Source organism: Podarcis liolepis, assembly GCF_965112155.1.
Source record: "Podarcis liolepis genome assembly, chromosome: Z".
NCBI classification, from domain to species: domain Eukaryota; kingdom Metazoa; phylum Chordata; class Lepidosauria; order Squamata; family Lacertidae; genus Podarcis; species Podarcis liolepis.
The window spans coordinates 23,276,339-23,300,368 of NC_139570.1; the positions used below are offsets into that span (position 1 = coordinate 23,276,339).

The 24,030-nt window shown below is 42.3% G+C and overlaps 1 protein-coding gene across 14 annotated transcripts in view; it reads right to left on the reverse strand.

Moving 5' to 3' along the window:
• Positions 1-24,030, reverse strand: part of TENM1 (teneurin transmembrane protein 1) — a 375,511-nt gene that overhangs the window by 145,209 nt on the left and 206,272 nt on the right. For 9 of the 14 annotated variants that reach the window (XM_083484896.1, XM_083484893.1, XM_083484895.1 and 6 more), the window contains 6 exons: positions 16,611-16,763; positions 11,258-11,463; positions 8,781-8,991; positions 7,533-7,634; positions 6,009-6,203; positions 3,374-3,574 (listed from right to left, as the gene is read on the reverse strand). In XM_083484896.1, coding sequence (XP_083341022.1) covers positions 3,374-3,574; positions 6,009-6,203; positions 7,533-7,634; positions 8,781-8,991; positions 11,258-11,463; positions 16,611-16,763 — 1,068 coding nt within the window. The remainder of the gene's footprint in view (positions 1-3,373; positions 3,575-6,008; positions 6,204-7,532; positions 7,635-8,780; positions 8,992-11,257; positions 11,464-16,610; positions 16,764-24,030) is intronic. The other 5 variants (XM_083484888.1, XM_083484887.1, XM_083484897.1 and 2 more) reach the window with 1 other exon arrangement.

Here is a 24,030-nt window from a genome sequence, read left to right on the forward strand (position 1 = left end):
CACCTTCAGGCACCAGACAAAAACGTTCGTAACTAGGCCTTTGGCCTTTAATTATCTGAGGCCTTTTAGAAGTGGGTGGGATTTTTTAATGTATTTCTCTTTCCTCCTGGTGTTAATGCATCTATGTAGGGTTACTGCCTGTTTGTTTGTAAATCACTTTGGGTTACCCTGTGCAAGCGGCTGACAAATTTAATAAATAAAAATAAAATAAAAAGTTAAAATAATTTTTCAGAAATGAAAATGATCAAAACTTAACATGTAAAGTTCCCTGTGTCATTTAAAGTTAACAGTCCCCTTGGCAGTCAACAAGGTTTTGTGTCAAAAAGCGTCAACAACTTTCTCAAAGTTACCATGTATGTGGGTAACAAGCTTCATTGGCCAGCAGCTCTTTAATTTTAAAACTGTCTGACTGTACTTCTAGAATATTCTGAAAAGAGGAAAGGAATCCACCCCTAGGGGTGTTAATAGAGGACAATACAGAATATAGTGCATGATATCTTCAACCCAGCCTGATCTGCATACAGACAGACAATCTGTAGAGGCAGGCCTTAAATTACTGGTCAGATATTCTGAGGGTATACTTGGAAATCTAATCTAGATAAATATGGGGGTGGGGAGAGAGAGTTAATTCTCCCAGTGTGCTTAAATGATGTAGCCTGGGGAAATCACACCAATCTAGGCATAATAATATCTCAATAAAATATATTTCCAAATTAATTGCATTTTCAGGGTGATTTAAATAACAGACTTTCCTGCTTGTCCCACAGGAAACCACTAGCAGTCTCCCATATGGCTACTTGTTACCCTACAAACATCTCAAGCAAAAAGTTGAGTTTGTTTGGATTTAATATGTCTTAGACCTTATTCCTACACTGTGCCTAACTGCCTTATCACTTCATTTGGTTTAGAAAGTTTGTTGAGACTGTCTTTAAAAAAAATGTTCTGGAGGTTAAAGGACTGGATGATTGCTAGGGTGGGGCTGAAGAGATCCATTTGGTGGTAATGGTGAAGTTTGACTGGTTTTTAATTGGTTTGCTTACCTTCCTCCCCTCTCATGGTGCAGGCCCTTACAGTGCCATCACAGTGCACAATTGTGGAAAACAAAAATGCTGCCTCTCAGCTACATGGTATTGATCAGAACACTGTTGCTACCTGCCCCAGTTGCCAGCTAAACTAGCCAATGTTTCACCCGCACAGGAGGGGCTACACTGATGTAGACAGGGTTGCCATATGTACACTTTTTCCAGGACATGTCCTCTTTTTCATGGGTATGTAAAATGAGAGTTGTCATAGCAATCCATAGTTAAAAGTGAAAGGTAAAGGGACCCTTGACCATTAGATCCAGCCGTGACTGACTCTGGGGTTGCGGCACTCATCTCGCTTTATTGGCCGAGGGAGCCGGCGTACAGCTTTCGGGTCATGTGGCTAGCATGACTAAGCTGCTTCTGGTGAACCAGAGCAGCGCATGGAAACGCCATTTACCTTCCCACCGGAGCAGTGCCTGTTTATTTACTTGCACTTTGACGTGCTTTCGAACTGCTAGGTTGGCAGGAGCAGGGACTGAGCAACAGGCGCTCATTCCGTCGCGTAGAAGTTGGCAAATGTGTCCTCTTTTTTGTTCTTTTAAATATGGCAACCCTAATGTTGTAGGAGGTGGTTCACTTGTGGATGGCCTCATCCAACCTTGCTATGTGCCAACATATGAATACCCTAGAGGGGGGAGATGGGACAATTTAGAGTGCCATAGGACTGGTCCAAGACATTTTGGCAGCTGAGGCGAACCACAAAATGGCATTTTGCCACCAGGGAAGAAGGAGTGAGTGAAGATCTACTAGGGGAGGGGGATCAAATCAACCTTATCTGATGGTTGAACTGGGAGTCAAAGGTCATCATGGGGGTGAAAGTTGCCTGCTCTGAATCACAATGGGTGATTGAGCCCAGGATATCCCACTGGGCAGTCCCCACCATTTCCTTCTAGTGGAAGGAGACCAGCAGTGTCTCCTATTCACCAAGAGGCCACTGTGGAGGTGACAATGGGGTGCAGGTGGGCTGCTGAGGAAGTAGCAGATCCAACCTCCCAGTAACATGCTGCCATTGCAGCAGGCAATGCTATCCTTGTAGGCCAGATCTACTGCCCCTGTGAATCCCGCTGCCCAAGGCAGTTCCCTCACTTTGCGTTATGGGTGGGCCGGCCCTGAAGTGCATACTTTTGCATGGTGCTCTCCACATGCAGAGAGAAGAAGAACTGTGCCTTTGATTTTTTAGAAAGGGGAAAACCCTCAGTGGATAAACCACTGTAAGTTTGGCCACATATTTTCTTTGTATTGCTTGAGTAAAAATAATGCTGCATTTCAGGGTGAAAGGTAAGATGCATTACTTGGTTTTGGAACACTCAGTTTGCTATTACACTGTTCAGTCAATGTTGCCATTGTGGAACAACAACATCAAATTCTCAAAAAAAGGGGCATTGAATAAAGCCTATAATCCAGCATAGTAATCACAGACCGCCCCCCGCTTTAGAAATCAATATAGAGTGCAGACAAGTTGATTAGAGAGGTGCAAAAGTTTACAGGCAAAAGTACAACTCAAATCAGCAAGGAAATGGGCTTCAAAAACTTTTTAAAAATGCAGTTTGCTTGCATATAGGTAATTAGTTTTTGGTTTTACTCTCATGACTTCCTTAATGAAATCAAAAGCAGCAGAGAAGAGTCTTTTCTAATTAAAAGCAGTCAATATTATAATTATTTCCCATTCTTAATTCTTAATTCCTATTCTAGGGGAAGGGAACACTCTTCAAGCTAGCAGATGCTCTGTAAGATGGAGGATTCTCAGGGATTAATATTATGAAAGTTGTGGCATGCAATGGTGACAGCCATTTCATAAGTTAAAATGGTAACACTCTGCCACTTTCATAGCAAACACATCTTCTGCAGAATGTCCAACAGCCAGTGTCTGTAACTGATCAAAGCACCAGGTGATTTTTTGAAAAAGAAGAAGCTCCTTTTTTTCAAAGAGAGTGTGGTATTCCAAAGAGCATTTGAAAATTGAATTTGGAAATACTGCCCCATCCCTAGTTGTGAGGATAAAAAGCAGCTCTGGATTGCTTGGGAAACCATCTACATTATCCTCATTCTATCATGCTCTGCACCTTCTCTTGTCTTCTGTTTTCTTCTGGAAATATTTGCTTCATCTAGCTTGAAGATACGGTTAAGTCTTTTCTCACAAAGCACATTGAGTTTTAGTTCATACCGTATCCTGCGGCACCCCAAACTTTAATGGGGACAAAATTTGACAAACACACCCTCCACACACCAAGCCTTTATTCTTTTCAGAAACCAATTCAAATCATTAGAAGAATATTTTCTCTACCTACCTGTTGAGCAGTCAGAACCTGTCCACTTTGGGTCACAGTTGCATACTCCAGTATCCAAAAGAAAACTGCCATGGCCTGAACACTGTTCTTGGCAGATAGGGAGTGATGTTTCACAGCTGACTCCTCCCCAACCCATGGAACAATGACATTCCCCTTGAACACAGACTCCATGGCCAGAACACATAGGATCTAAACAGTCCTCTGAGGAGTAAAGGAAGGAGATAACAGCATTCAACACCGAAAGCAGAAAACCGTTAAGAACATAAATCAGTGTAAACATTTTTTTAAACTGAGGGCCACATTTCCTACTGGGAAACCTTCCAGGGGCCACACAACAGTGGTAGGTGGGGTCAGAGGAAAAGGTGGGTGGAGCAACAGAGGTAAATTTACCCCTGAAAAGCAGTAAAACTTCTGCATACTCACACATACCCCTCCTAGCCTCTATACAGTGAACCAAGAGGCATTATCAGAGTTTAAGGACACATTCCAGCCAGGCAAAAACTCAAGAGGGAGTGCAAAACAGGGCCAGTGAGGGGAGGGATGAGGCCAGGGGCGAAGGAATGTGACTAGGCAAAGGGTGTTCCGAAGGGCTAGATAGAGAATCTTAGAGGACCACATTTGGCCCCTGGGTCTGAGGCTCCTTGCTTCTGACATGTATAAACAAAAGGTGTGTTTTAGGGCAGATTTCACATGTTATTTCTCTTAATGAGATTAGCTTTATTAGGTGAAGGGTCAATTCAAACTTTACATCAACCCATGCTTATTGTGCTGTCTTGACTATGAGCAGAAGTCCAAACAGCACAACGGATGCCTGCAGACAACTTAGTCAAGTAGCAAGTTAGCAAGCGGGGTTAGAGTGGAATTCCAGCATCAAGGATAATTCCAAACAACTGACACCACAAAACGTAACTGGTGCCTTTTACCTTAAGGTTAGTTTACCCTTTCCCAATGCTTTTCTCCCTTCCTGAAGAGTGGAGAGACTTAAAGGGATCATTTTCTGGAGCACAATGCACTGCTTATCAGTCAGCTCTTGTATGTACTGCCAAGATTGCAGAGCAGCCATTGGGAAGCTTGAGGCTTTAAGCATAGAGAGAGCCATGCCCCACAGGAAATGTTACTTGGGGCTCCTGGCACCTCTACTACTTGTGCTGCTAGTCCTATTGATCTAGTTGGGTCTTCAGGTTGGTGCCACAACAGACCTGCGGCAGCTATAGATCAGATCCCCAAATTATGATGTGAGCTTCCAAATGCAGTTAGGAGCTGCTCATCTGCTTTCATTACCTCCTTGGCGGTGCCCCATTGTTTTATTTTTATTTCTGAGAAGGGAGGCAGCTCCTGGGCGTCCCCATCTTCACAAGCTCCCTCTTCCGCGTTCCCTTTGTGTGTGCCTGGGCCCGCCTGCTGGGGCTGCCGATTGGTGTGGCCGCGCCTGGGCCTGCCCGCTGGCGTCGGCTCCACTAATGAAATGCAGCGCCTGGTGCCCTCCACAGCTTGGCACCCTGGCTCACCACGCCACTATGCCGAATGGCAAAGATGGCCCTGGATCATAGTTCAATAGCAGAACATGCCCCTAGACCTATTTGTTTCAACTTTGGCAGCTTTCTTACTCTGGGTGCCTCTGCCATTTCCCAGTTTTTAAATTGATTTCCCAGAAAAAGAAAACAGTGGAGCGGATATGATTTTAACTTTCCTAACCTCAGTTTGCCCTTGTGGGAGAATCGCTGAGTCCATCTTCCTGAAATTCAGCAGGTGTTATCCACTCTAGAAGGGCAACTTTTCATGATAATTTAATCCACTTGTGTGAAAAAGGGGGGGGGGGAGTTATAGCTTTTCAAAACAGATTCCCTATTGTGATCAATAGAGGCAAAAAAAGAGCTTCAGATTTAACAGATCAAATTTGGAACCAAATAATAAATTGAACTAGAATGACACACAGCAGATCTGAAACTTATCAGGCTGCTTCCAAATGTTAGATACACAACAAATCTTGTGATTGTGCACATCCTGGTATCTACCAACTTAAGGACATGACTGCCGTATGCACAAAATCAGTATCTATCAATTCACACTTCCAACAACTGAGTTTACTTTGTAGATTCCATTCAGCTTTTGAGGGTCCATATACCATCTGCACATCAGTTTATATTGAGCTTCCTTTAGGGTTAAGGCATAAAGAGAATTTATCAGCCATTTCTAATATCCTTCTCCAAGCTTCTGTTGTTAAGACATGTCCAATTGATCTATGTCAGTACCACTACTGTAATCTCTCTGTAACAAAGAAATAGGCTTTGACATTACAAATAAGGTTCTGCCATTCCTCTGAAAGATAAAGTATTATTGGTGGAGGTGGTAGAGGAAACAGGATTTTTTGTGAACATTGGATTTGCAGAGTGATGTGTTCTTAACTTTAAACTGTTGGCACTGCCTTTTGCTTAGTTGGACCAATGGACTACACAGTATCGCTTGCAATGGCTGGCAGTGGCTTTCCAGGATTCCAGATGAGGGTACTCACAACCCCACTTAGACATGCTTGGGATTGAACCTGGGACCTTCTGCACGCCAAGCATGTGTAGTCTACCTCTCAGCTACAGCTCCATTGAAAAGAAAGCCAGTAAGAGAAAGAGGAGGCACAAACCTTCTTCACATATCTCTCCTTTATATCCTGGGTCACAAATGCAGATTCCCATGATACACTTTCCATGGCCAAAGCAAGTGGGGTCAATGCACTGCTCTTCTGGAACGTCACACTCAGGGCCTTTCCACCCATTGCGACACAAGCAGTGGCCCTTTTCGTATTCTCCATTTCCACTACATAACACTGGGCAGGAGTCTGTAGAGGAGAAACATATTTGAGTGTTAATGATCTATATAGGATTTGGTGCCGCAATAAAAGTGGTGGCGCATTTACAAAGCTAAGCAGGGTCCAGTATGGTTTCAAATTAAATTGGATGAGGAACTGCGTGTTGAGATTCCTGCACTGCAAGGGGTTTAGACTAGATGAACCCCTTCCAATTCTACAATTCTATTAGCCTATGATTCTCCCCCCATCCCACACTTTGTGGTGCCAACACTTGGTACTCTTGAGCAGCAGCAGGTGCCCCAAGAGGGCTCACCTTAGTTGGTGGCCCTGCTCCTTACTCCTATGGCAGGCTGATAGGTCTGAGAGCCACCTGCCACTGAAAATTGCCCTCAATCTTCTGGAGCAACACTATTTGGAGCTGAGAGCCCATCTTGTTGAAGGCCCCCTCAAACCTTTTATCATCTGTTTTTGTTCTCAAATTTACTATCCATTTAGTGTACCTGCTTCAGCTTTTCACGTTCTATTTCCTATCCAATCTTTTCATTTTATTCTCATTTCTGTTATTCCATAAACTGGAATAATTTTTCTCTCTGTTAACAGTCTAGTCATGATGCGTCTGGATCAGATACTTAGCTTGGTTTTGGGGAGTGCTCCTTATATTTATTATTTGGAGGTACCCTTTGCATGTGAAAGATCAGCCCACCATTTTTGGTATGCAGTCACTACTGTCTCAATGTATGTTTGATAAACATCTGATGCTGATGAGTGGAAGTTGAAGTGTCCGCTATTTGCTTCAAAATCATGAAGGGTATATTATGAAGGATTTCTGCCTCCATATCCCCTAGAGCAGGGGTCAGCAAACTTTTCCAGCAGGGGGCTGGTCCACTGTCCCTCAGACCTTGTGGGGGGCTGGACTATATTTGGGGGGGCAATGAACCCACAAATAGCCCAGAGATGCATTTTAAATAAAATGACACATTCCACTCATGTAAAAATACACTGATTCACAGACCGTCCACGGGCCAAATTTAGAAGGCGATTGGGCCGGATCCGGCCCCTGGGCCTTAGTTTGCCTACCCACGCCCTAGAGCTACAGGAACAGAGGAAACAGCATATCAGGCAGGAAGTACAGAGCTGCTGCCAATGAGTCCAGCTAGTTGCATGTGACGTGACATGGGAGGAGGGGAAAATGCATAGAAACACCTGCATGGATCTAGGCTTGATTGAGAGTCAGGAAGGAGTGGAGCCTCCAGCACCTAAGCCCGAGCTGCTTCATTGCTGAAGCTCCAAGCTGAGAAAATTGATATTTATTTATTTGTCTTTTCTTCTACTTCAAATATATAAATGAGAAATCCCTACCTCTTGCACAATCTGGACCAAGGAATCCTGGAAAACAGTGGCAGTGCCCAGAAATGCATTCTCCATTCCCATTGCAGTTAGTGGAGCAGTCATCCATGACTTCTGTTCATACAAAGAGAAAAGAAAAGCATAACAACAAAGTGAACAAACCACTTCTGAAATGAGAGGCAACCATGCAGCACAACCATTCAAGTGGTATTACTCAACCTTCAGATGAGTGGGGAACCAATTACATTCACTGTATTCATACACAACCTGAAATAAAACATCTGTTCAAACAACTTATTATGTATTAGGTTTGGCCTTGACAGTTTAGAACAATAGGTATTTCAATTCTGCAATACAATGTGAAGTTTTTATACTGAGAATTCATATTAAATTCCCTACTGTGTAAAGCATCTGAAGATTCTAAGTATTTATTGAGTAACCCCCATTGCACTTCAAATCTGTCTCTTCTTCATTTCATGGTTTTGTTTAAAATAAGAGTTTTATAGTACATTTCATTGAGCATTCCAATGTCTGTCATTTGTATATTTCAGATAAACATCCTACTTCTGTAAGATTTAGCCCCCCCCCCAAAAAAAACCTCATTTTGGGGCAATCAGTGATGGAATTTGACCGGGAAAAGCAAATGCGTTCAAGATCACCAAACACACCACTCTGGTGCAATATTGTAAACATGAGTTTAATTTTTTAGGGGATTTACAGATTTGCCCTACAATGCAAACAGCTTTCTTCAAAAGTGCCAATCACAGAAATGAATCCTGTAAAGCAACCAATTGGTTCTTGATGGAGAATATTCTTGAAGAATACCCCTGATTTATAACATTTAACAGAAGGAATATCATTTTTAAGGATTTTATTTTCCTTTAAAAAAAATGAAATTTGAATGAGTTTTAGATATTACTCTGTTTTAGTTTTATGCTGGTTTTAATCTATGTGTTATAGCTTGTAAATAAAAAAGCAATCAGTAAGTTTAATAAATAATAATAATTAATAATTTTCACCACTCATTGCAACAAGAAAAATTAGAACGTGGCTTTTAACGAGAATCCCCTCACCACCAATTTAGTTCAGCTTGTATTGTTTATGCTTCAGAACTGACCCACCCCAAAACAGCCCATGCTTCCTAGAATCGAGGAACCTATTTAATAATTATCATCATATATGTCTGATACAAGAAATGGCTCAATAATCTATGAAATCCTTCATTAGAAAGAGGAGGAAGACAAAACCAAGTGGTCTTACCAATTGCCGTTGTCAACACTTGCACTTGCTCCATTTTCTTGCCATCATTGTAAAATGCCAAGTGCCAAGTTCCCTGGTCCATATATTCTATGAAACCAGTTTCTTGCAAGGACATTAAGATCAGATTCCTAGGAGCATGCTGAGACTCCTCCGAATGTCTTGATTCTGGCTTAATTAACTGTTTCCCATCCATCAGTTTCACAAAATCAAACTGAAACAGCAACAATAAAAAACATGATTAGATAGAATCCTGTCTTTATATGCATGGTTGTGTGTGTGTTTTAACTGCTTTTGACCCTTCAAAGTTATTTCTAAAACCAACATAGTTTTTCATTCTGAATTTGGTTCCAAAACCAATATGTCCCCACCGCCCCCGATCAGTTTCCCCACAACCAGGTGCCTTCCAGACAGTGCTTTTTTCTAGAAAAATAGGTGCTGGTACTCACCATGAAGTAGTTACAGTAAATGTTACACTTTTTAACAACCAACAAAAGAGGTGTGGGTACTGTGTACCCTTGAGTGTCCCCTGGGAAAAAAAACACGGCTTCCAGGTATGGTTAGACTACAGCTCCCATCATTCCTGACCATTGGGCATGCTGGAAATGGCTGATGAGAGTTGAGGTCCAAAGTATTTTGTGGGCAACAGACTGAGGGAGTGTTCACTAGGTAATTAAAAAGCTATTTTAGTGTTCTCTGTAAATGCGACACCAATGATCTAACTGGAATCAAAGCATGGATGTAATTACAAGAACCTGAACAAGTGCTTTAACTGGCTGTCAGGTTTGTGCTCAAACTGTAGGTAATTGCACTTAGCAAACAAGCAACACTCTTTCGGGTGAGCTTCTCAGCTTGCCATCAAACACAGAGATCTGAGTAAAGTAACACATTCCCATCTTTAGGGGGCAGCTACAGCTCAGCAACAGAGCCCATGCTTTCTATGCAGAAGGTCCCAGGTTCAATTCCAGGCATCACCAATCTCAAACAACCACCGTGGTAAGATTCTTACCTGAGATCTTGAAGAGTAGACAGTGCCATGCTGACAATTCCCCCTTCTCTCCCCCCCCCCCATACATAACACACCATGGCCAAGCAAAGATTCCAAGAAAAAGGCAAATAAATGGAAGGACATATTAGAGGTTTATAAAATTATGCATGCTGTCGAAAAGTATGTAGGGAGAGTATTTTCCCCTTTCTCATTAGACCGCCTCTCCTGATGTTAACCATCTTGGACCCTGCACTCACCAGCTGAGGTTGTTCTTTGTGTGCCTCCTCCACAAGAAGTTTGGAGGGTCGGAACACAAGAACAGGCGTTTTTTTGCGGTGGCTCCCAGTTTGTGAGTGCTCTCCCCAGGGAGGCTCGCCTGGCACCCTCATTACATATATTTAGGTGCAGGCAAAAACTTTCCTCTTTTCCCAGGCCTTTGTTTAATTAGCCTATCTATGGCCTCTTAAACTGGGGGTTATTGTTTATGTTTGTTACAGCAATCTGTATACGTATCACACCAATCTCAACATTAAAGCCTTTGGAAAGAATTCTTCTGCAAGTTCCTGTTCTTCTGCAACATGGAAGGACTGTGTGGGACCAGAGTGGTAGTATGCAGTGCCCAGTTTCCTTTCAGTCCCACAGTCCTATTATTATGTACAAATAATGCCATTATGCATGGAACAGAGTTTGCAAAGTGGGCTCCATGACCCCATTAAGGATGAAAGAACACGCTCAGTAGACTGGACAATTCATGCATGAGGAGGTAATTTTTTCTACGAGCAACTGGAAAACTGAGTAAATGTTGCAATAAGAGGCAAAGCCAAATCTTGTTCTTTCTGGAAGGACTTCCTCTAGCTATCAAAATGTGGCTGTGCAGTGGTTAGAGCATGTACTTATGGCAGTACACCTCTGGGGAGAATATTCCATGTTCCTAAATGTAGAATCATAGAACTGTAGAGTTGGAAGGGACCATGAGAGTAATCTAGTCCAACACCCTGAAGTGCAGGATGTCTGTATTTCAGTGCTGTGCAGCTGGTGCACTACACGCAGCCCTCATAGGTCTTTACAGCTCGCTCCCCGCAAATTTACCCCACTGCTGCTGCTACCATTGGTTTTACTGCCACTGATTTTGCTTCTGTTGAATGTTTTCATTTCTATCACTCCTGCCTGCCAGCAAACAAACAGAGTAGTTCCTTTGTCACCTCTGAACCTTGTTTCTTGCAAGGGTTGGCAAATCAGGTTGCTGACATAAAAAACAAACAAACAAACAAACATTGTGGGACATCATCTATATGCTTGGTGACCTTTTGTGCTTTGTACAAAAATAACAAAAAACTGAGAACTTTCTTCTCTTTGCCTAAATTGATAAAGGAATGTATTTGTCAAGGGAGGTTAAGAAGGAAAGTTAACAGCAGTCAACTTAATAGTGAACACCATATATTTCTGAAATAGCTAACTTTTAAAGTAAGTAAGTAAATAAAAAAATAAATACCTGTGTGTGAGTAGGGGGAATATTGCGTCTCCCATATATCCCAAAAAGTGAGTCCTTTGCCAGAGAAACATTAAATTTCAGGTACATTGGGTGATGGATCATAATCTGGAAACGCCAGAAGAGGCCTGGAAGAATGGCTTGAATCACTTGAACTCCAATTTCAATTTCCCCCGTGTCTATTGCCTGTCCTTTCTGAAACACTATTTCTCCAGAAACAAAGAAGAAGAAGAAAGAGTTTGCTGTCATTTAAAAAGAATGAAAAGAACAGTTTGAGGAACGTGCTCAACTATGCCCATCCCTTTAAGAATTTCTCAGAGGCATTCAGTGTATGCTGGGGAGAAGAGGACCAGAATCCCAAGTCCTCTCCAACTGCTTTTCCTATCATGCTTTCAACATTTGTCTGCGGACAGCCAAGCGAACCTAACAAAGTGGACAGTGTGGATCTAACAGAGAAGTCAAGAGTATGTTCTGTTGCTCCCAACCTCATTTTTTCATCAAATCTAAAATAACTCATACAGTGGTGCCTCGCAAGACGAAATTAATTCATTCTGCGAGTCTCTTCGTCTTGCGGTTTTTTCATCTTGCGAAGCGCGGCTATTACCGGCGCTTAGCGGCTATTAACGGCTTAGCGGCTTTAAGAAAAAGGAAACAAACTCGCAAGAACTCGCAAGACGTTTCGTCTTGCAAAGCAAGCCCATAGGGAAATTCGTCTTGCGGAACGACTCAAAAAACAGAAAACTCTTTCGTCTTGCGCGTTTTTCGTCTTGCGAGGCATTCGTCTTGCGAGGTACCACTGTATTCGTAAGCAGCTGAGCCTGTCAAGTGCCTGAAAGAGATGGATAAATATCTGGCTTAAATTAGCGTCAATTTGTGAACAGCTCCAAACAAGTTGTGGTTAAATTATTCCATCATCATCATTTATCATTAAAATGTCCAAGCCTTTAAATATACACTGCTGTTATTTTTATATCTTGAGTGGTACAGAAATTCTATACCACTCCAATCTCTGAGCGCAGTGAAATTCCAGGGGTTCCAGGCTCTCACCAAGAATCCTTGTTTCCTTTTGGAAACGTGGCAAGTAGAGACTGTTGTGTCTTTAGGATATATGGTTTATTGACACATATATACAACCTGAGCCTACGAAGCAGGGCTTTGCAGAATTAACGCCCCAATAGGACCTTGCTTCTCCCATAGGTGCAGCCTTGGATTCAAACAGACATCAAACATTGTGCTCTGCCTGCTGCTTTGGTTCTCTGTCACATAACTCCTATGTCTACTTTAAGCTTCTAACTCACATTGCTCTATCTGTTGAGGGAGGGGCCCTACCCATTTGCCATCTAGTACTGATCCTCCTTTGATCATTGCTTTCTTAATAGCCCATTGCCTTTGTTTTCTTAATAGCTTATCACCCCAGGTTAATACCTCATCAGAAAACTAGCCTGGCTTTTATTTTAAGACTAGCACTCATTTTAGCACACCAAGCCTTAATTAAATTCTAACACATGCTGAATCCAAGGATTATAGTGTTCTGGCACCCACAAACTCATAACACTATAATTAAGTAATGTCTATGGGCTGCCTACAGACTTGCAACCTAATAGACTTTGGACTGCTATTAAACCATAAGAAAAGCAGTAGCATTCATCATTCTTCAGCTTTAAAGACCTTTCAGATTTATTTATTTCCTTGGTTTGTTTATTTTAGAGCATCTGTAACCCAGTGCTCAGCCAAGAAGGCTTGCAGAATGGCTGGGATAAAATCAGTTTAAACAGGACAGTCCCTACTTACAGAATCATAATCTAAAAGACATTACTCAAAGGGAGATACTGACTTGAAGCAAACTTTTTACAAGCCATTATCCATAACGTTAAGCAAAATGCAAAAACATATTTTCTTATGCTATTGCCATTAAGTATAAAGAGTCAATTGCATTGTTTTAGTACAATAACTCTAAGGTCAAGGACAAAACAATGTGTTTAACAGTAATGGAAATGTTGGTCAGTGTTGACGGCCTTTAAATGAGATTGTAACTACCTTACTTTCTAAAATGAAAGTTTAAAGATCTGCTGTTCTGATGGGAGATGAAACAATATATTGTAGTATCAGGTGATATTATTCAGGCATGACATGATGCTGTTATGGAAATGGTTCCTTCTTAGCAGAACTGTCCATCATTCACCCACTTGCGGCAAGCCTTTCTACTCTATAATTGTAAAGTAAAATGCATAAATCTATGAGCTGGTTTACAGTATGTAATCAAAAGTCGCTTTATCCTCTTTACCATTTTACACACACTGCCCTATAGTAGGGCTAGCCCTGCTTGAATTCAAAGAAGCCCCCATGAACCGCAGCATAAAGACACTCTGCACATCAGTTGCTACTGGTTGGGCTGATGGGTGCTCTTTACCACATGCTACCTACTTCTCCTTCCTCAGGTCAAGCTCCCCCCACCAAAGCTCAGAAAGTTCCAACTCATTTCAAAGCAAGCCGTCCCCCTGCTCTGTTCTTCTTTATTGATTTACATTGCTGAGGCCCCTACGTAAAGAACTGACCACCCATTCTGCTATCTCAGAAAAGGAGTTGGTGCTGTTGTGGTCTAAACCACGGAGCTTCTTGGGCTTGCTGATCGGAAAGTCAGTGGTTCGAATACCCATGATGGGGTGAGCTCCTGTTGCTCTGTCCTAGCTCCTGCCAAGCTAGCAGTTCGAAAGCATACTAGTGCAAGAAGATAAACAGGTACTGCTGTGGTAGGAAGGTAAACAGGGTTTTGTGTGCTCTGGCTTTTGTCATTGTGTTTTGTTGCACCAGAAGCAGTTTAGTCATGCTGGCCACATGACCCGGAAAGCTGTCTGTGGACAAACGCCAGCTCCCTCAGCCTGAATGTGGAGATGAGTATCACACCCCATAGTCAAGTTTGACTGGAATTAACTGTCCAGGGGTCCTTTACCTTTACCTGCTATCTCAGAGCTACTCAAATTTCAGCCTCAAGCTGTTATTTACAGCTCACATTCATTCTCTCATTTGATAACCAGAGATTTTTATATTTTACAGCATCCAGAGGATGCCTATCTAGGAGAGCTGAGGAACCCGTGGCATTCCATATGTCACCAGACTCCAACTTCTATCAACCCCACCTAGCTTGGGCAATGGTCAGGTGTAGTAGGGGTGGAGTCCAGCAACCATCTGAGGTCTACAGGTTTCCCAGTCCTGCTGTAAATGGATGGATTTTGGAAGGCAACACAACACCTTGAACAATTTAGCTTTAACTTCCCAAAGGCAAAAGAGTGGGAAGCTCTTTTTTTATCACAATGGATAGAATTCAGGATGCTTACACACAATAAGCTTCTCGAGCCCCTGGTTTAATGCTTAGCATTAATTAGTTGGTTGTTGTTTTTTTGCCATGGGTATTACTGTGGGAGATGGAACAGCGTGGTTAGTAGGTTTATCAGACATGGATCCCAATCTTATGCAAGTTTATTTAGAAGGAAGTCCCACTGAGTTAAATTAGACATATTGTCAAATAGATGCTCATAGGATCACAGCCATAGTCTAAAACCATAACTACACTGACTTGGGAGGAAGCCTCAATGAACTCAGTCAGATTTACTTCAAAGTAAACTTATACTGTTGCCTTATACTGTGTCAGATTATTTCAGTATCTAGCTCAGCATGGTCTACACTAGCCAATGTGGTACCCTCCACACATTGCTTGACTACAGTTCCCATCATTGCTGGCCATTGGCTGTGCTGGTTAGGCCTGATGTGAGCTGTAGTCCAACAACATCTGGAAGGCGCCACAACATACTAAGGATTAAACCTGGGACCTTCTGTATGCAGAGCAGGTGGTCTTCCATGCTTGCATAAAATTGGGTTCTGTGTCTGGTATTTCAAGAAGCTTCTCTTTTGTCAAGTGATGAGCTTTCCCAAACAGCAATGCTTATTATTCTCTTGACATTTTCCTGTTCACTTCAATGCACCTTATATAAAATAAAGTTTTAAAATGTATTCCTACTATAAATGCGTTATCCTGCTTTTTACATCATTTTTGAGCATACTGACAGCAAAGACAGACTCCTAATCACTGATTGCTCATGGCTTCAAGAAATTGAAAATGTGAGCAGCAAAGCACCAATTATCCTCCCAGTGAAGTGCCTGTGTGCAGATCATCACTGATTCCTGAAACAATCAATCTCATTATGCTTCCCTGCTAAGCACCAGCCATCAATAGGATGTCTCGATTTTTTAATCATAGTGCAACCTATTAAAATACTAACATAACCACATGCCAGAGTGTTCAGAAATGCCACCTTAAAGGAACCAGCCTCTGTCAATGTGCAAAATTTGATTGCCATCATAATTTCTCATTAATGAGTACTTATTCCTCCCATGATGGGGGACCATTCAAACATGTCAATTCCCTTTCCACCATCACCAGTCTGATTTGATAGCATCCAGAAAAAAGCTTCTCTGCTCTGTTCAGCTAAATGTGTAAACTAGCACATAATGATAAATGATGCTCAAGACTTGGTGCAAGATACAAGTACCACCAAGCTCCTTTGAAAGACCGATCAAATTCTCTAAGTCCCCGGGAAGAGAATTTGGCAACCACTGTGCTTTCCATAAATAGAGTTAGAGTTCCACAACTATGATACCTGTCCAGTAACAGAGTTTGGGTTAATTAAGCAAAACAGCAAAAAATAATCTATGTTTATTCCCCTCTGATACCCTTTCTGTGCTATGAAGGAACACAAGCTGTCAAGTTATTTCCTAGAAGAGTCAATGTCAAAATGGATGCCTAGCAGAGCAAATTTTATTGCTAAGCACAGTCTAGAACAACTGTATAGGTGACTGCCTCAGTTCGGTAATAGTATCATGTAGAACAGGAAAAGCAATGTCAACAGCTTAAATAAGGAGTCAACAAACTCTTTAGGCCAATGGGCATATTTGAACTTTTCATGTTGTGAGTGCCATTTCCCCTGGTTCCTTCTCTCTCCTTTTCCCCAATCAGTCCCTCTGCCACCCTGCCCAAAAGACAGAAAGCAACAAAGCGAGCAGACATGCATGTAGCTTTTCCAAGGAATCTGGGTAAAAGTGGGATACAGTATAATTAATCTGAGCTTTTAAAAGCTCATAGAGCTGAAGTGGAAAATTGGAAAGTATCACTTTTGCAATTTCCTCCTTCAGCTCTATGCATTCAAGGGAGAAGGAAGTAACCATCCTCACCACCTCATGACCGGGGGGGGGGGGCAGTGAAGGGAGAAGATGCAGAGGCTTCGTGGGGACAAGGGGAAGACTTCAATGTCGTCATGCTTGTGACCTCTGACTTAAGCATTTGAAAGAGAAAGGGATGTACCTTTTCTTTCTGTTTTATCAGAACCTTTCCCTCCGATGGGTGAGTAGGTTGTGTCCAGGAACTCTGTGCCTTTGCTTCCTTTACTGACTCCATTTTCATAAAGGTGCCCTCCAACAGGCTGTAGCTGCCAAGTTAGGCCAAATAAATGTACTGCTGTTAAAGGAGAGGGTGAGAGGAGAAGAAGAAAAAAGACGCACAATTAATTTATGCCCACCTTTATTACATGAAGAAAAAAGGTAGTGGGGAAGCTTCTGCAGAAGTCAATTATTGTGTTTGGAATAAATTGGAATTCTAAGTATGCTAATTTCACCTTAAACTAAATGTTTAATTAGTTTCCGCACTTTTCTTTTGGAGATCAGCCAATACTAGATGATGAATTTCCTCGGCAATTAACAAAAATGCTTGCAATTCAAGGGACAAAGGCTTTGTAAGTTATATATATTGCATGGAAAGTTGTAACGCTGAATGTGTGGGTGAAATTACACACTCTACTGCAACCTTTTCAAACCTGGTGGCTGTTTCGCCTATGCAAATTGAAGCTAGAAGGGCACAGTACGCAGTAAAATGGTTTGGGGAGGGAGTGGAGGAAGGATGCTTAACCCTCCCATCACCCACTGCTTCTCTCCTCACTACCACTCCCTTGTACAAGGAACTCTCCTGCCAACATCTAAAACATAGGTTTGGAATCGGGGCTGGTAAGAGCCAAGAAAAGGATTAAGCAGTGCTCTCTTTTCTAAAGCTTCTGAGCTTCAAATCCCGGCCCTGGTTTAAACAGAAGAAGCAGAATCTGTGCTTTCATCCTGTGTTAAACTGATTAAAATGTTCAAAATTAGAGCGGGAAATGTAACCCCCTTTTAAAAAATGCATGCAGATAGGTAAAGGTAAAGGGACCCCTGACCATTAAGTTTTCCAGCCTGCGGTTCTCCATTTCCATGTCAGTTTGGCATTTATTAAAACAATAAATAAGTCCTCATGAGAATTCATCGCTATTTCAGTGCAAATTTCTCCTAATATGCACGTGTTTGTATTAAATTTTGCCCAATACACATTTTTGCAAATCAATTTATCCCTAAAACAATGTAGGTTATTTGTATGTTATTTTCACAAATAAAATAACATTTTGGTACACACTACTTGGTTGGAAAATTGAACAACTCAGAAATGTTTGAATTTCAAAGGATGGCTGTGTTTCAGGTCTCTTACACTTTCAGAATGTGAAATAGGTAGGTTTACCTTTAAATGCAAACTGATGGAATTTATCCCTTATCCTTGGGTAAAGGTCGAAACAAACAAACAAACAAAAATTCCTTCCAGTAGCACCTTAGAGACCAACTAAGCTTGTTATTGGTATGAGCTTTCGTGTGCATGCACACTTCTTCATATACACCTTGGGTAAAGGTATTATTTTGGCTTCTTTTTTGCAGAATACAAAACCCTGAAAGCTGTTTTCCTAAGGCTATTAATTTCAGATGATTCTGGGTATACTGGCACACAACAAACCCATTTATCCAAAGGCTGCCTAGTTCCAAGCTGAATGCTGCTGCTGCTGCTTCTCCATGTCAATATGTCTGGAAAATGTGAGATGGAGAGGAGTGTGTTTGTTTAATTCCCACAAGAAATCTCACCAAAATTAACAGTTCTTGAGTCCAAGAGGCTCTGAGAGGAAGCAGTCACTGAAATCTCCTGGCTTCAAAAATTGCAATTCTGGCAGTGTGTTTTTTCCCCGGGGGGGGGGGGGGTACGCAGGGGTACGCATACCCTTAAACATTTTGTGAATCTAAGTTTGGCCTCATTGAGGGGCAGTATTTTAATATGAGTAGGAAAATGAGAGTACCCCTAAACGTTTTTAAAGAAAAAAGTAGATCATCCAGAATGATCCTCAAGTCCAGCCAGATGCAAAGTTGTTCATTATGATGAATTTATTGAGTTCCATTACTGACACAGAATCACAGTCTATGCTTCTCTGATTTGTCCTTGAAGAAGAAATATGACTAGCTGGTTGAAGCCAGCAAATGAAAAACAACAAAAGAATGAATGTTGCCATGGCAAGCTAACCCAGGAGACGACTTGTTCTGCAAACTATTTCATTTTACAGTACAGACAGACTGATAGGTTTGTTTACTGCAATAAGCTGAGAGGGAAGGGAATGGAGAATCCTGGAATAGGGCAGCAGATGTTTAGAACACTGAATAGGAACTTCCATGACACCTTTTTGTTGCACGTTCCACATCTAAAATAGTAGGCCACTCCCCTTCCCAGGGGGGCGGGGTTGCAGGCAGGTCATGTTCTCTCCCTGTGTGCAGCGGGGGGCGGGGCATGGTGATGCCACCTGCGTCACTGGGAGTCCTGGCCATGTCACTCCCATGTCAGGCCCCGCAGCCAACAAATCCGGTCGACCGGGGGCGTGGTTTACCCAATTTAAACCTCTGTGCGGCCGAGGGCTCCCTCTTCTTCAGAGGTGGCCCTCCTATTAGCCAGAGTGAGGCAACCACCTCAGGCAGTAGGTTGTGTCATTTTAGGGGGTGAAACTAAAATGACACAACCTACTTGCCTGAGGTTTTTCGACATGAGAAATTTAAATCTGCTATTATTTTTGTGATTGGGCAACATTTAACATGGCAAGTCTACGTCTGATGAAGAAGCATATAAACTGTTCTCAGAAAACCAAATAATTTTAATTTCACCTTCTGAAAATGTCAGGTAATGCTTAATAATAATAGTAATAACAACAACTACAAATACTTGGCAATCATTTTAATTATTTATTTGCAAAATTTAAGTAAAATGCACATTTTACTTACCAAGCAGAACTAAATTATACCAATTTAACCAAAGTATCTTTTAAATTCCCCTCATTTTTTGGATTTTGGAAGCTGAAAAATTCAGCACACCCTAATGAGGAAGGATGTTGTTTTAAAGGCACCCCATTCTTGAGAGCAATGGATGACCTCACAGTGCATATGGCTTCCTAAGCTAATACTAGCAACATTCTCAGTGCCAAGTGGAAAATAAACTAAATTGTCTCAGAAACTAAAGTCAATCCATAGGTAAATTTATGGCAAAGATGCTACCCAAACTTTATTGCTTTATTAAAAGCCATTATCTGAGACTGCAGAGGAAGGCACTGATACAATGCTAGCATCTGGCACAGGCTTAGCTACTGGAAGATAGGAAGATGCCTTATAAAGCAGGAGGGCGAAACCTTTGGCCCTCCAGATGTTGCTGGAATACAGCTCCCATCAGCCCTAGCTATTGGCCATGTCAGCTGAGGATGATGGGAGACATAGTTCAGTAACATCTGGAAGACCCCCACCCACCACCCCCACTACAAAGTATCAGATCACTGGCCCATCTAGATAAAACACTGCTCACACCAAGGACATGGTACTTCCTGTTGCACCTACAAAGGTCTCAGCAAATATCCTCTCAATAACCCACAATATTCCTGTTTGAACTACCTTAGCCTCTCCTACATTGAGCATCCCCTCTTAAACCTCATCATATTTCATGGATGGCAGAACTGAGTTCCATCCCTCGATTTGGTTCAGAATAGATGAGTGGTACAAACAACTTCTCTCTATAAGTGAGGATGTTAGTGGCTGATGTAGGTACTCTTTTAGATGTTGCAGCTGTTTTATTTTGCCAGGCTCACACAACAGCCATTTTGTGTAATTCTATGCCCCCACAACAGGGCCCTTTCCTTCTAACTAATAATCTCCCATTCTTCTTAGCAATTCCTTTGAAGTTAAGTCCCTGCCTCCATCAATGAAATGTATTGAAGTGGAATGGGGAACGTGGAAGCGGATTAAACCAAAGGGTAAGATAGTAAATATTTTAAATGAATGAATGAATACATTATCAGACACTGCTTCATTTTTATGGATTATTTTTTCAAACTCACCCCCCAAGGCATGGATGAAATTTGGATGGTGAATTGGAATGTTTGGTTTTGCACCCGAACCAATCCGTACTGGTGATAATCATTTTATTTGTGCATTGGCAGAGCACATGTGATGAGTCCCATTCTCTGTTCTGCCCCCGTTATTCCCTCTTCCAGGTCAAGAAGGACCTGTGTGTCAGCGATTGTGTGTCATTTTTACGCGCCTAAAATGGTCGCTTCTTGTAATTATAAATCTATCTGTAGGTGTCACTAGTTTGTGGGAGACATCTAGGTTTGTACAATTAAAGTAGATTAAATTGCTCTGCCCCTCTAGTACAACAAATATACCTTTTTAAAAAAGAAACAAACATACTTTTGTGGCTAGGAATGTGATAGGGAAATGCACTAAGAACTGCAAGATGAATGGATTGTTAATAGGAAAACATATAAACACCCTGGAAACAAATAAGGATGAATGCTCACTAAAAAGTAGACATTATCTGACCTCTGTGTAAGCTTTGTGCAAGCAAAGCAGGATGAATGCTCAAGAAACAGGTTAGCTGGAAAAGCTCTGTTTCCATCCATATCTATTTTCTTCAATAAACTCACCCTTCCCTTCCCTGAAGTATGAGTGTATTGCCTACACATAGTTTTTTCACATCATAAGGACCAGGCCTTTACGTAAATGAGAATGGGAAAAGGAAGTAGGCAAAGTCATTCTTCCCTTAACAGAGGAGCTCTCAGCTTCATAGGAGATGACAGAGGCCAATGCAACCCTGTGGATGAAGCTGTAGAATCTGCTTGGGGTGTCTCCATCTTCCATAATGCCTCCACTACTCATATAATTGAAGTGTTGCATAGGTAATGCCTTTATTAGTAACCCCTCAATTTGTCTATAATGGAAGCGATTTTTAAAAAAAGTAATACTTTAAGCCCGTAGTTCAATTTCCCAGCAGCTCCCCTTGCCCCGGAGAACACTTCTAGCATTTCATCTCCTCTACCTGTGGCATTGTTCAGCAGTGGGGAAAGTGACCTCTTCACACATGTACATTTGGTATGGCCCTTTCCAGGTTTTTGCCTGCCCATTGTGTTTGTCTTTCATTTGTTCTCCTATGTGTGTTGCCAGTAGAAGCCACAATTCTGTGGGTACTCTAGGTGGTGCACAAAGCACCTAAAAGCTCCCTAGAGGTTGAAGTGCCAATCAAACTTCAGTTTTGCGCTCTATAAATTTCAATTAGCAGTACTGGGGGTGGTTCAGATTCTGGGGCAGTGCTTTTGTCCAGCAGAGGGTGTCACAGGGCCAGCCTACTTTCCCTTTAAAGCAAACTTGGGTCTGCAGCTGTTTTTGGACTACAACTACCGTCACCCCAGCTAGCAAGACCAATGGGGAGGGATGATGGAAACAGTAGTCCGTGAGCAGCTGGGGACCCAACCCCTAAATTTTACCTGTCATCTTAAGATCTGAGTGGGTTGCTGTGCTGTTACTCTTAATGTGGTGATTAAGGTAGCCAGACACATAGAAACATAAGAAGCTGCCTTAAACTGAGTCAGACCACTGATTTAACTAGCTCAGCATCGCTTGGCAGGGGTTCTCCAGGATTTCAGGCAGGATTCTCTCCCAGCCCCACCAGGATTGAACCTGGAGCCTTCTGCATGCAAAGCAGATGCCTCCACCACTGAGCTATGTCCCTTTCTCTACAACATACGAGAGCTCAGCAACTGAAGAATGCAACTGCATTATGCTGCTTTTTTATTGTTTAATGAAAAGAAAACCTTGGCATGCGTAGATAACATATTATTTATCTTTCAAATGGTGTCATATATTTGGGAAAGAGACCTGCAAAACTGCACATGGGTTATGGTTCTCTCCGTAGTAGTAGTAGTGCATTTTTATTTTTTTATTTTTGCAGATTACATTTTGTAAACTGGATTAACCCACCATCTGCTACAAAGCCAATGATTAAATTGAATTTATTCTTATCTACCTTCTGTGTAAGCACAGCTTGTCAACTTGTGTTCTGCAAAGTTTGGCAGCGAACAAAATATGAAGCTTGGCTGAAACACAAGAGACTCCCTACAGTGGATCCATGAATTAAAAATAAAACATAAATCAGTGCAGTATGTATTTATCAAGCCAACGTGACTTATCTTCCAGGTGAGTGGAGGAGATGGAACCGGTAAGAAGAGTTTCCAGATGAACAGCCTGGGCCAAGTTGTCCAAATGAGTTCTCCTGGCATACCATATTACATTTCCCTTAAACTAGGAATTATAATTGGGAAATATCACGGAAAGGCTGGATTCTTGTAAACTAAGTCTGCTTGTTATTGCATGAGAGGATACTTTGCCCAGATCTCCTCAAACCTGGGAGCCAGCCCTGCATAAGATGAGCCCTGTCGCATCAGGCCAAAGACTACCTAGTCCACTACTGTAATCTTACAGCGGCCAACTAGATGACACTGGGAAGGCCAGAAGCAGGACCTGAGCACAACAGTACTCTCTTCCCTTGAAAATTCCTTGAAAATCCGAGCAACTGGTATTCAAAGGCAAATTGCTGCCTTCAACCGAGGTAAAAGGTTAAAGGTAAAGGGACCCCTGACCATTAGGTCCAGTCGTGACCAACTCTGGGGTTGCGGCGCTCATCTTGTTTTATCGGCCGAGGGAGCTGGAGTTCTGGGTCATGTGGCCAGCACGACAAAGCCGCTTCTGGCGAACCAGAGCAGCGCACGGAAATGCCGTTTACCTTCCCGCCAGAGCGGTACCACAGAGCTTAGGACTTGCCGATCAGAAGGCCAGGAGTTCGAATCCCCGTGACAGGCTGAGCTCCCATTGCTTGGTCTCTGCTCCTGCCAACTAGCAGTTTGAAAGCACATCAAAGTGCAAGTAGATAAATAGGTACTTCTCCGGCGTGAAGGTAAATGGCGTTTCTGTGCACGGCTCTGGTTCGCCAGAAGCAGCTTAGTCATGCTGGCCACATGACACCGGCTCCCTGGCCAATAAAGCGAGATGAGTGTCGCAACCCCAGAGTCGGTCACAACTGGACCTAATGGTCAGGGGTCCCTTTACCTTTACCTCGGGTTAAGAACTTAATTCATTCTGGAGGTCCATTCTTAACATGAAACTGTTCTTAACCTGAGGTACCACTTTAGCTAATGGGGCCTCCCGCTGCCGCTGTGCCGTCGCTGCGCAATTTCTGTTTTCATCCTGAAGCAAAGTTCTTAACCTGAGGTACTATTTCTGAATTAGCAGAGTCTGTAACCTGAAGCGTCTGTAACCCAAGGTACCACTGTATTAGGAAATTATTCTGATTTTTTGGCTGGGAGGGGGGAGGCATACCTGTTATCATGGTGGAGAGAACTATCAGTTGCTACTAGCCATGATGGTTCTGCTCGGCCTCCATAGTTGGAGGTAGTAATGCTTCTGAATACCAGTTGCTGGAAACCCCACAAGGGGAGGAGTTCTGCCCATGTCCAACTTGCAAGATTCCCACAGGCATCTGGTTGGCAAGTCTGAGAACAGGACACTAGACTACTGAAGATGAG